This window comes from Carcharhinus amblyrhynchos, unplaced genomic scaffold (genome assembly GCF_965287045.1).
Source record: "Carcharhinus amblyrhynchos unplaced genomic scaffold, sCarAmb.v2.hapA scaffold_37, whole genome shotgun sequence".
Lineage (NCBI taxonomy): Eukaryota > Metazoa > Chordata > Chondrichthyes > Carcharhiniformes > Carcharhinidae > Carcharhinus > Carcharhinus amblyrhynchos.
In genome coordinates this window covers 10,822,081-10,834,762 of record NW_027649778.1, presented here as the reverse complement: position 1 = coordinate 10,834,762, position 12,682 = coordinate 10,822,081, and the positions used below count along the sequence as shown (strand labels likewise).

The 12,682-nt window shown below is 59.4% G+C and overlaps 1 protein-coding gene across 1 annotated transcript in view; it reads right to left on the bottom strand.

Annotated features, from left to right (window-relative positions):
- Positions 1-12,334, bottom strand: part of LOC145362165 (sodium/calcium exchanger 3-like) — a 258,868-nt gene extending 246,534 nt beyond the window's left edge. The window contains 4 exon segments of the mRNA XM_080218213.1: positions 10,560-10,710; positions 10,713-10,877; positions 10,880-11,353; positions 11,356-12,334. Of these exon segments, the coding sequence (XP_080074339.1) occupies positions 10,560-10,710; positions 10,713-10,877; positions 10,880-11,353; positions 11,356-12,334 (1,769 nt within the window).
- Positions 12,335-12,682: the final 348 nt, after the last annotated feature.

Genomic DNA, 12,682 nt, shown 5'->3' with positions numbered 1-12,682 from the left:
CTCCTGCTCTGCCCAAGACCACAAGGAACTACAAAAGGTTGTGAATGTAGCCCAATCCATCACGCAAACCAGCCTCCCATCCATTGACTCTGTCTACACTTCCTGCCGCCTCGGGAAAAGCAACCAGCATAATCAAGGACCCCACGCGGGCAATCTCTCTTCCACCTTCTTCCATCAGGAAAAAGATACAAAAGTCTGAGGTCACGCACCAACTGACTCAAGAACAGCTTCTTCCCTGCTGCTGTCAGACTTTTGAATGGACCTACCTCGCATTAAGTTGATCTTTCTCTACACCCTAGCTATGACTGTAACACGACATTCTGCACTCTCTCCTTTCCTTCTCCATGAATGGTATGCTTTGTCTGTATAGTGCGCAAGAAACAATAGTTTTTACTGTATATTAATACGTGTGACAATAATAAATCAAAGATATAGTGGGGAAAAGCCATGGAAGGGTAAAAGTTGGAAAATGGAGCTGTTCCTGGACTGGTAATGATGTCAGTCAGAGAGTGCAGGATTCAGTGTTAGTTGGAACACAGACAGCAGAAAGGAAAATCTCAAGAATTATTAAGCTGCCAGACTTAGAGGAAATGGATTAGCAGAGATAAAGTATTGGTTAACGGATAACCCGTACACCTTTGAACTGTAGGAGGAAACTGGAGCACCCGGAGGAAACCCATGCAGACATGGGGAGAACATGCAAACAGACAGTGACCCGAGGCCGGGAATCGAACCCAGGTCCCTGGCGCTGTTAACGACTCCGCTACCATGCCACCCCCCCGGGGTGGTGGGGGGGGGGTCGTGAATCGTTGGAATTCTCTGCCCCAGAGGGCTGTAGAAGGTGGCACAGTGGTAGGGCAGCAGAGAGGTTAGCACTATCGCCTCACAGCGCCAGGGACTCATGGGTTCAATTCCAGCCTCGGGGCACTGTCTGTGCACATTCTCCCCGTGTCTGCGTGGGTTTCCTCCGGGGTGCTCCGGTTTCCTCCTACTGTCCAAAGATGTGCGGGTTAGGGGAATCGGCCATGCTGAATTAAACCGAGTGTCAGAGGGTAAATATGAGGGGTTGTGGGAACAGGGCCGAGGTGGGGAAGCCATCTTAAGAGAGGGGAAAAGGATGTGTTTACAAATCTGTCCGGCTCTGAGGGAGAGCAGCAGCTCTGACACAAGATGTGGGAGATCCTCTGTAACCAACGCCTTCGACTGAATTCGAGCCAATTCTAGTAAAAAGTCTTCTGGGTTCTGTTCACACTCAGCAAGAGCTCGAGTCAAATAATCACCTTCGAAAGAGCTTGAACCGGCAAGATTCGCGCGCACGTTTGCCTCTAAGTAAATGAGGGCGTCTTAAACGACAACAAATTGAAGAGGTTTTAGATTTCCACAGAACAGCAGGGCCTCAGTATCGTAAACGGTTTCATAGAATCCCTACAGTGCAGAAAGAGGCCATTCGGCCCATCGTGTATGCGCAGACCACAATCCCACCCAGGCCTTATTCCCATAACCGCTCATATTTACCCTGCTAGTCCCCTGACACAAGGGCCAATTTAGCATGGCCAAACCACCTAACCTGCACATCTTTGGACACTAAGGGGCAATTTAGCGTGGCCAATCCACCTAACCTGCATATCTTTGGACACTAAGGGGCAATTTAGCGTGGCCAATCCACCTAACCTACACATCTTTGGACACTAAGGGACAATTTAGCATGGCCAATCCACCTAACCTACACATCTTTGGATACTAAGGGGCAATTTAGCATGGCCAATCCACCTAACCTGCACATCTTTGGACACTAAGGGACAATTTAGCATGGCCAATCCACCTAACCTACACATCTTTGGATACTAAGGGACAATTTAGCATGGCCAATCCACCTAACCTACACATCTTTGGATACTAAGGGGCAGTTTAGCATGGCCAATAAAATGCTCCAACCATTGCCTTCAGAGCTCCTGATTTCTGGCCCGTGGCAGGGATCAGCAGGGAAGGCCAGGTTGATCCTGCAATGACACGGGAAGGTTTAATCCCAGATGGACCGGCTGTGTTTAGCCACAGGACGATCTTTGTTATGTCTGTCATCACAAGCCACTGGTGCGTCAAACAGGAAAATCAAACAGTAGGAACTTCTGACTGCGCAGGGGGAGGGAACGGTAGCCAAACAGAGAGACAGAAGTTGCCTTTCTCTTTACAGGAAACAAACATAGCGAGCAGTCTTTGTGCTCTCCCAAACCCGGACCCTTTACACATCACCAATTTTAATCACACCATCGTGCTTTTGTGGGTGACACAGTGGTTAGCATTGCTGCCTCATAGTGCCAGGGACCCGGGTTCCATTCCAGCCTCAGGTCACTGTCTGTGTGCAGTCTGCACGGTCTCCCCGTATCTGCGTGGGTTTCCTCCGGGTGCCCCGGTTTCCCCCCACAATACAAAGATGTGCAGGTTAGGTGGATTGGCCATGTTAAATTGCTCCTTTGCGTCCAAAAATGTGCTGGTTAGGTAGATTGGTCATGTTAAATTGCCCCTCAGTGTCCAAAGATGTGTAGGTTAGGTGGATTGGCCATGCTAAATTGCCCCTTAGTGTCCAAAGATATGCAGGTTAGGTGGATTGGCCATGCTAAATTGCCCCTTAGTGTCCAAAGATATGCAGGTTAGGTGGATTGGCCATGCTAAATTGCCCCTTAGTGTCCATAGATGTGCAGGTTAGGTGGATCGGCCATGCTAAATTGCCCCTTGGTGTCAGAGGGATTTGCAAGGATGAATACATGGGGTTACGGGTAGAGGGCCTGGGTGGGGCTGTGATCAGAGCAGATAGACCAAATGGATTGCAGTAGGATTCGAAGATTCTCTGACCCTGAGCACGGGAATTCCTTTCGAACCTCTCCCCATCTCCTCCGAAAACAAATCTTTTAAACTTACCTCTCTGACCAAACCCTCTGGAGCTTTGAATTTATTGCCTCGATATTTCCCAACCTGGCTTGGTGCCAAGTTTTGTTTTGGTAACACCCTTGCTGAAATGTTCTGCAACAGTAACAGTGTTATGTTAACACGAGACATTATTCTGTCCTCATTGATGGGTAACAGGCAGGGGATAGAGGGATACGGAGCACATAGGCAAAAGCTCTCTCGTTCAGAATGGAGTCATGTGTTGGCACCGGCTTGATGGGGCGAAGGGCCTGTGCCGTCCTGCTCTTTGACAGTACTTGGCAGCTGCAACCAGTCTGTCCCTGCTCTCTTCCCGTTGGAGAGACCCCCTCCCCTCACCGACGTTCCAATACTTCTGAGAGCTTCTCAACTCCACCCTCAGTTGCGGTGAACCCGGAGCCAGCACTGCAGGCCGACAGATGACCAGGGCCCACAGCTTGGTGGGCGACCGAGGAGAGGGAAGGCAAGCATTCAGTGTGGCCCCTTTCTCCTAGCAACAGGATGGAACGCACCCTTCCCCCCACCAAATCCCTGCCCCCGATAAGGGACAATTTAGCCCAATCCACCTAACCTGTTCATCTTTGGACACTAAGGGACAATTTAGCACGGCCAATCCACCTAACCTGCACATCTTTGGACACTAAGGGACAATTTAGCATGGCCAATCCACCTAACCTACACATCTTTAGACACTAAGGGGCAATTTAGCATGGCCAATCCACCTAACCTGCACATCTTTAGACACTAAGGGACAATTTAGCATGGCCAATCCACCTAACCTGCACATCTTTGGACACTAAGGGACAATTTAGCATGGCCAATCCACCTAACCTACACATCTTTGGACACTAAGGGGCAATTTAGCACGGCCAATCCACCTAACCTGCACATCTTTGGACACTAAGGGACAATTTAGCATGGCCAATCCACCTAACCTACACATCTTTGGACACTAAGGGGCAATTTAGCATGGCCAATCCACCTAACCTACACATCTTTGGACACTAAGGGGCAATTTAGCATGGCCAATCCAACTAACCTACACATCTTTGCACACTAAGGGGCAACTTAGCATGGCCAATCCACCCAACCTACACATCTTTGGACACTAAGGGGCAATTTAGCACGGCCAATCCACCTAACCTACACATCTTTGGACACTAAGGGGCAATTTAGCATGGCCAATCCACCTAACCTACACATCTTTGGACACTAAGGGGCAATTTAGCACGGCCAATCCACCTAACCTGCACATCTTTGGACACTAAGGGGCAATTCAGCATGGCCAATCCACCTAACCTACACATCTTTGGACACTCAGGGGCAATTTAGCATGGCCAATCCACCTAACCTGCACATCTTTGGACACTCAGGGGCAATTTAGCATGGCTAATCCATCCAACCTACACATCTTTGGACACTAAGGCCAATTTAGTTCACCCAGCAGACACTTCAGCCCCAGGGGTCTTCCAGTTTCGCCACAGGCAGGGTGGGAAAATTTGGAGAGCAGGCAGAGAAGTTGACTGGGAATGAGGCTTTTGGCTGGACGGCCAATGTAACCAAAGGAAGCTGTGTTTGCTGTTCTCATCAATTAGTGCTTCAACGTCTAAAACAGGCACTGGAGTGAGGCGAAGGTAAACATTACGGCAGTCTGACAGAGTCAAGGTGCTTCTGTGCCAAAAGGTTAGGACGACCTTGAAGGGTCAGGTTCGGACTTGCCCGCAATCCCTGGCTGCCTGGAGCTTGGAAGTTACTTTTCAGTCGTTCCTGGGATATAGTCGTCACTGCCTAGACTCACATTTATTGCCCATCCTTTCTCAGAAGGTATTAAGAGTCATAGAATAGAATCCCTACAGTGCAGAAAGAGGGCATTCGGCCCATCAAGTCTGCACTGACAACAATCTCACCCCCAGGCCCTATCCCACAAATCCATGTATTTACCCACTAATCCCTCTGGTATTAAGGGGCAATTTAGCATGGCCTATCCACCTAATCTACACATCTTTGGACACTAAGGGGCAATTTAGCATGGCCTATCCCCCTAACCTGCACATCTTTGGACACTAAGGGGCAATTTAGCATGGCCTATCCCCCTAACCTGATCATCTTTGGACACTAAGGGGCAATTTAGCATGGCCAATCCCCCTAACCTACATATCTTTGGAGCGTGGGAAGAAACCGGAACACCCGGAGAAACCTCGCGCAGACGTGGGAGAACGTGCAGACTCCACACAGACAGTGACCCGAGGAATTGAACCCGGTCCCTGGTGCTGTGAAGCAGCAGTGCTAACCACTGTGCCGCCCTATTTCTATGTCAAGCTGGCAAAGTGAGAAAATGGCTCGCGCCAACCCACACATACAAAACCCAACAAAAGGTCCAGTGTTAGAAATGATTCTGTGATTAGGCAGTACTCACTGAACAATCCTGAGTGCGCCAATAGCTCCACAACACAACCAATTCGAGATAAATTAAGATACTGTCAAACCCATAACGTGATGAAAAAAATGGCACGCATTCCTATGCAAGGACCCACTCCCTGCAAACAAAAGAAATATGTCCAAGCATCCTGCCTTTTTTGAAAGCTCGGGGAGCCCCGCTGCCCCTCCCTGCTCTCCCCATGACAACACCCCAGCCAACCCGAGGCAACCTGCCAACCAATCTGGCACCGTCCTCCTGTGGTATAAGTTGTGATGGTTTGAAATCTGGCATTCTTGCTTTTGTCCTGATGAGTACAAGGCTAAAAACTTCGACAACACATCACTCTCTTCGGCAATATTCACATTTTGGATGGAGGAACTAGAGAGGGGTTACCACAAACCGCTCTGAAAGGAACTATATAAATACAAGTTCTTTGCTTGTGGGAAAATAAGCACCATAAAATGATTCCTTTCATATCAATGACCACAAAGGCTCCTTTTACTGACAGGAGGCTACGTTTCGTTCTGCTTTCGTGTTTTTTGTTCTGAATAGTGCAGAAAAGGGAAGTCCCACCGTGAAGTGTGTAGGCCCTGCATTGTAACACAACAGCACGCAGTCAACCACCACCGGTTGCACAACTCACCAGCAGCAGTTCCAGGGAGGCCGACACAAGATCCACATTAACAAAGGAAAGGACAAGACCTGGGTTTGACGGGAAGTCCCAACCTTCCAATCAGCAAGGTGCAGTCACCCGATACCTGCTGCGCCCATCCTTAACGATGGCCGCCGCTCCCAACCCACCTCACGGGACCCAAGTATCCGTGGTCAATCCTCAGAGACATTTCAACAGCAGTTTCAGAAGACTAGGCCTTACCTGGAATCTTCCGCCATTTTGGATGTCCACCAACAACAGATAATGGCCAATTCCCGCGCCATGACATTAGCGGCCATTTTGGTTATGAGGCCACTTAACCAGCAATAATCCCTCATTGTTAAACTCAAACACCTCTTGTAGCAAACTGTTTCGCACAACCCTGAATTCATTCCGTGTTTCCAACCAAAAAACACACACATTACCAACACGAAGCATGCTGGGAAATTGCCTCCTACAAGTCCCACCCTCCTGGGGGATCCCACCCTCCTGGGCGGTCCCACCCTCCTGGGGGATCCCACCCTCCTGGGATGGGATGTGAAAGAGAAGTGAATGGGGTGGGGGAGTGAGAGGCTGGGTGGGAGAGGGGTGGGTGTAAGAGGGTTGGGTTCGGGAGGGATGGGGAGGGGTGGGGGGAAGAGATGGGGAGCTGGAGGAGGGGTGGGTCTGAAAGTTGGGGGCCGGGGGGAAGGGTGGGGCATTCAGGGAGGGATGGGGTGGGGGTGCAGTGGGGAAAGGTTGGTTGTGGGGGGGTTGCTGAGGGCTGAGTGAGGGGAGGGCTGGGGCAGATGGTAGGACGGGGATGGGCAGTTAGGGGCTGGCTAGGGGAGGGATGGGGTAGGGATAGGGAGGGTTGGGGAGGGGTGGGGGAAGAGGTGAGGGGGGCTAAGTGGGGGGAAGTGTGGGTGGGAGGATTGGGGGAAGGGATGGGGAAAGGGTAGGAAAGAGGTGGGTGAAGCAGTGGAGGGGTGGCGGAGGAGTGGGGGAGTGCTGGGGGAGGGAGGGTAGGTGGCGGAGAGGTGTTGGGGGAGGGATGTTGGGGGGGAGGAGGGTGGGAGGGGGGGGGAGGGAGGGTGGGAGGGTGGGAGGGTGGGGGAGGGAGGGTGGGTGGGGGAGGGGTGGAGGGGTGGGTGGGGGAGGGGTGGGTGGGGGAGGGGTGGAGGGGAGGGGTGGAGGGGTGTTGGGGAGGGGAGGGGTGGAGGGTGTTGGGGAGGGGTGGGGGAGGGGTGGGGCGGTGGGGGAGGGGTGGGAGGGTGGGGGAGGGGCAGTGGGGGAGGGGTGGGAGGGTGGGGGAGGGGCAGTGGGGGAGGGGTGGGAGGGTGGGGGAGGGGCGGTGGGGGAGGGGTGGGAGGGTGGGGGAGGGGCGGGTGGGTGGGTGAGGGGTGCTGGGGGAGGGGCGGTGGGGGAGGGGTGGGTGGGTGGGTGGGGGATGGGTGGGGGAGGGGTGGGGGAGGGGTGGGTGGGTGGGTGGGGGAGGGGTGGGGCGGTGGGTGGGAGGGGTGGGAGGGGTGGGGCGGTGGGTGCGAGGGGTGGGGCGGTGGGGGAGGGGTGGGTGGGTGGGTGGGGGAGGGGCGTTGGGGGAGGGGTGGGTGGGTGGGTGGGGGAGGGGCGTTGGGGGAGGGGTGGGTGGGTGGGTGAAGGAGGGGCGTTGGGGGAGGGGTGGGTGGGTGAGGGAGGGGCGTTGGGGGAGGGGTGGGTGGGTGGGTGAGGGAGGGGTGGGTGGGTGGGTGGGGAGGGGTGGGTGGGTGGGTGAGGGAGGGGTGGGTGGGTGGGTGGGGGAGGGGTGTTGGGGGTGGGTGGGGGAGGGGTGTTGGGGATGGGTGGGTGGGTGGGTGGGGGAGGGGTGTTGGGGGATGGGTGGGTGGGTGGGGGAGGGGTGTTGGGGGAGGGGTGTTGGGGGATGGGTGGGTGGGTGGGTGGGGGAGGGGTTGGGGGATGGGTGGGTGGGTGGGTGGGGGAGGGGTGTTGGGGGATGGGTGGGTGGGTGGGTGGGGGAGGGTGTGGGGATGGGTGGGTGGGTGGGGGAGGGGTGTTGGGGGAGGGGTGGGTGGGTGGGTGGGGGAGGGGTGTTGGGGGATGGGTGGGTGGGTGGGGGAGGGGTGTTGGGGGAGGGGTGGGTGGGGGGGGTGTTGGGGGAGGGGGGGTGGGTGGGGGAGGGGTGTTGGGGGAGGGGGGGTGGGGTGGGGGAGGGGGTGGGGTGGGGGGGGGTGGGGGTGGGGTGGGTGGGTGGGGTGGGGGAGAGGTGTTGGGGGAGGGGTGTTGGGGGAGGGGTGGGTGGTTGGGGGAGGGGTGGGTGGGTGGGTGGGTGGGGGAGGGGTGTGGGGGAGGGGTGGGTGGGTGGGTGGGGCGGGGTGTTGGGGGAGGGGTGGGTGGGTGGGTGGGGGAGGGGTGTTGGGGGAGGGGTGGGTGGGTGGGTGGGGGCGGGTGGGTGGGGAGGGGTGGGTGGGTGGTGGGGGGAGGGGTGGGTGGGTGGGTGGGTGGGGGAGGGTGTTGGGGGGGGAGGGGGGTGGGTGGGGAGGGGTGTTGGGGGAGGGGGGGTGGGTGGGTGGGGGAGGGGTGTTGGGGGAGGGGTGGGTGGGGGAGGGGTGTTGGGGGAGGGGTGGGGTGGGGGAGGGGTGTTGGGGGAGGGGTGGGTGGGTGGTGGCGGGGTGTTGGGGGAGGGGTGGGTGGGTGGGGGCAGGGTGTTGGGGGAGGGGTGGGGGCGGGGGGTGGGGGAGGGTGGGTGGGGGGGGGCGGGTGTTGGGGGTGGGGGTGGGTGGGTGGGGTGGGGTGTTGGGGGAGGGGTGGGTGGGTGGGTGGGGGCGGGGTGTTGGGGGAGGGGTGGGTGGGTGGGGGCGGGGTGTGGGGGGGGGTGGGTGGGTGGGGGCGGGGTGTTGGGGAGGGGGGGTGAGGGGGCGGGGTGTTGGGGGAGGGGTGGGTGGGGGCGGGGTGTGGGGAGGGGTGGGTGGGTGGGGGCGGGGTGTTGGGGGAGGGGTGGGTGGGTGGGGGCGGGGTGTTGGGGAGGGGTGGGTGGGTGGGGGCGGGGTGGTGGGGGAGGGGTGGGTGGGTGGGGGTGGGGTGTTGGGGGTGGGGTGTTGGGGGAGGGGTGGGTGGGGGGGCGGGGTGTTGGGGGAGGGGTGGGTGGGTGGGGGTGGGGTGTTGGGGGAGGGGTGGGTGGGTGGGTGGGGGCGGGGTGTTGGGGGGGGGGTGGGTGGGGGGGCGGGGTGTTGGGGGAGGGGTGGGTGGGTGGGGGCGGGGTGTTGGGGGAGGGGTGGGTGGGTGGGGGCGGGGTGTCGGGGGAGGGGTGGGTGGGGGCGGGGTGTCGGGGGAGGGGTGGGTGGGTGGGGGCGGGGTGTCGGGGGAGGGGTGGGTGGGTGGGGGCGGGGTGTCGGGGGAGGGGTGGGTGGGGGCGGGGTGTTGGGGGAGGGGTGGGTGGGGGCGGGGTGTTGGGGGAGGGGTGGGTGGGTGGGGGCGGGGTGTTGGGGGAGGGGTGGGTGGGTGGGGGCGGGGTGTTGGGGGAGGGGTGGGTGGGTGGGGGCGGGGTGTTGGGGGAGGGGTGGGTGGGTGGGGGCGGGGTGTCGGGGGAGGGGTGGGTGGGGGCGGGGTGTCGGGGGAGGGGTGGGTGGGTGGGGGCGGGGTGTTGGGGGAGGGGTGGGTGGGTGGGGGCGGGGTGTTGGGGGAGGGGTGGGTGGGTGGGGGCGGGGTGTTGGGGGAGGGGTGGGTGGGTGGGGGCGGGGTGTTGGGGGAGGGGTGGGTGGGTGGGGGCGGGGTGTTGGGGAGGGGTGGGTGGGTGGGGGAGGGGTGGGTGGGGGGAGGGGTGTTGGGGGAGGGGTGGGTGGGTGGGGGAGGGGTGTCGGGGGAGGGGTGGGTGGGTGGGTTGGTGGGGAGGGGTGTCGGGGGAGGGGTGGGTGGGTGGGGGAGGGGTGTCGGGGGAGGGGTGGGTGGGTGGGGGAGGGTGTCGGGGGAGGGGTGGGTGGGTGGGGGAGGGGTGTCGGGGGAGGGGTGGGTGGGTGGGGGAGGGTGTCGGGGAGGGGTGGGTGGGGGCGGGGTGTCGGGGGAGGGGTGGGTGGGGGAGGGGTCGGTGGGAGGGTGTTGGGGGAGGGGTGGATGTTGAGTCTTCACCAAACCTCATTGCAGTGGGATGTGGGTTGAAGGGCTGTGGTGTTACCTCCAGATGCACCCCCCCCCCCCACAGCAGCCTGATCAGTGGGTCGGGGGGTGGGGGGGGTGTGAGCCAAGATTTAACCGCTCCCCCCCTCCACTCCCACAAGGAATGAACAGACTGTATTCCGATATTCATTAAATGAAGTTACGCCCACATTCAACAGGCGGTGAAGATGGAGTGGAGGGGGGTGGATTTCTGACCCCCCCCCCCCCACCATATTTTAGGGAAGGAGATGCCTGCGCGTCAGAGAAAGCTTCCCGACCCTGAACCTCCCCAAGTCAACCCACCCCCCACCCCCCGCCCAGCGACCCGATTCAAGGCCCGGGGGCGAGGCCAGCCCCCCCTCCCCTCCCCCTCCCTCCCCCCCCCCCTCCCCTCTGCCGGAACGAGGACGGGTGTCAGGCGCCCCCCCGTGGACTCACGCAGTCTCGTCGTTCAGGAACTCCAGCTCCCCGTAGGCGTCCTCGTAGTCCACCCCGCCTCCCCGGGCGCTGCCCTCTACTGTCCGGTAGGGTACGACGACCGTCCCGCGGGCTCCCGAGGTCCTCAGCACCTTCAGCTCCATCACGCCACGCTCTCGCTCACGTGGTGAACCTTGTCCTCGAAGGTGAAGATCCCGGCGTGGTCGTCGTCCAGGATGGTCACCGTGGCCACCAGCGGGGAGACGAGACGCCCCTTGGGGTAGTCTGTCGGGTCCGAGTCAAACATGCCCTCGGCGTCGCCGCTCCGGAGGTTCCCAGGCGGACGAAGAAGTGCTCGTCCTCCTCGAATATGTCATCGTCGATGATGCCCACCGTGATCTCCTTCGCCGTTTCGCCCGGCTTGAAGATCAGGGTGCCTTCGCTGAACTCGTAGTCCGAGCCGGCGTTGGCCGAGCCGTCTTCCGTCCGGTAGTCCACGTAGAAGGTGCTGTTCTGCTCGCCGCCCTTGCAGACGACGGTCAGGGTGACCAGGCCGCAGTTCTCGAAGCACTGGTAGCTGGCGGGCTCGAAGCAGATCTTGCTGCACCTCTCCTCGGCGGGGTCGGGCCTCGCCTCGTGGGGGTTGGTCGTCCTCTTGGCGTGGTCGGCCGCGTGCTTCTTCAGGATGTTCCCCGCGCCCGTCATCATCCTGGTGGCCTGGATCCGGTAGAAGGCCCGGCTCTTCTGCTGGTGCAGGAGGGCGTAATAGTTGGCCAACTCCACCAGCTGCTCCAGCTCTCGGTCCGGGTACTTTGCCTGAGGTCCTTGAGGATGCGGATGGCCTCCTTCCGGCTCTCGTCCAAGTCCTTGGCTTCCAGGGTGATCACGGTGCCGTCCGGGAGGACACTCTCGCCGTGTTCCAAGGTCATCTTCCCGTCCATCTCGATCCCCTTGGGCAGCTCGCCCTCCGTCTCGATGATGATGCCCCGGCGCTTGTCCGCTCTGTACCGCTTGTACACGTACTTGTAGAACAGGAGCCTCTTGTCGGCGATCCAGGCAAAGACCACACAAACCGGGAAGAACATGAGCGTCAGGAGGCCCTCCCAGACCTGGACGACGCCAGGGGAGAAGACGGCCAAGATCAGGTACATCCAGATGTAGGCAAAGATGCTCCACGAGGCGGTGACAAAGAAGACCCGCAAGTGTTTCACCCGCCGCACCTCACCGTCCGGGATGCAGTAGATGCACACGGCAATGATGACAAACATGTTGAAGGCGGCACTGCCCACAATGGTGCCAGGTCCCAGCTCTCCGGCCAGGAAGCCGTGCCCGCACACCTCGATGAGCGAGAGGAGGATCTCCGGCGCCGAGGAGCCCAGGGCCATCAGGGTCAAGTTGGACACCGTCTCGTTCCAGATCCGCACGGTGGCGACGCTCGTCTCGCCGTTGGGCAGCGTGATGGTGATCTCCTTCTCCTGCGAGGTGATGACCTCGATCGACGCCATGAAGCGGTCCGCGATGATGGAGACGCCCAGGAACATGTAGAGCATCGCCACGAAGTAGACGATGGCCCGCGCCACCTTGTCGCCCAAGGACGGGTTCTGCGGGTGCCAGACGGGGAGGATGATGCCCAGGTTGCACTGGAAGGACCCGAAACAGGAGGCGTTGGGCGGCTCCGCGGACTCTTCCGCGGTGGCCCCTTCCACCTGCCAGACCGCCGTGACCAAGATGGCGGCCGCGCACCCAGCAGGCCCCAGGAGGGGGGACGCCAAGGGTTTCCACTGGAGCCCGGCCATTGGCGTGGCTTTTCTGAGGCGAGGTGCGTGCGAGAACCGCCAATCTTCAGACGCCTGCCAAAGGATAAAAATAAGGAACTGATTACGCTTCAAGCCACAACAGCCGGAACAGAAACACTTTATTCAATTAGGTCCAACAAATATTTGGTTCCAGCGTAATCGGAGCAGGAATTATTTTGAAAGAGCTGTCGTTTCGCAATGGAATCTCTTACGAGACGTTAATTCTGTTCTTCAACACAGGGCAGTCAGTCCAAGGGCCAGGGCTCACACACTCTTAATACGTTGTAACAGCATCAAAGAGTGAAAACTTACCCCTGACATCTCCTCTGTACCTGCTCCCCAGCACCT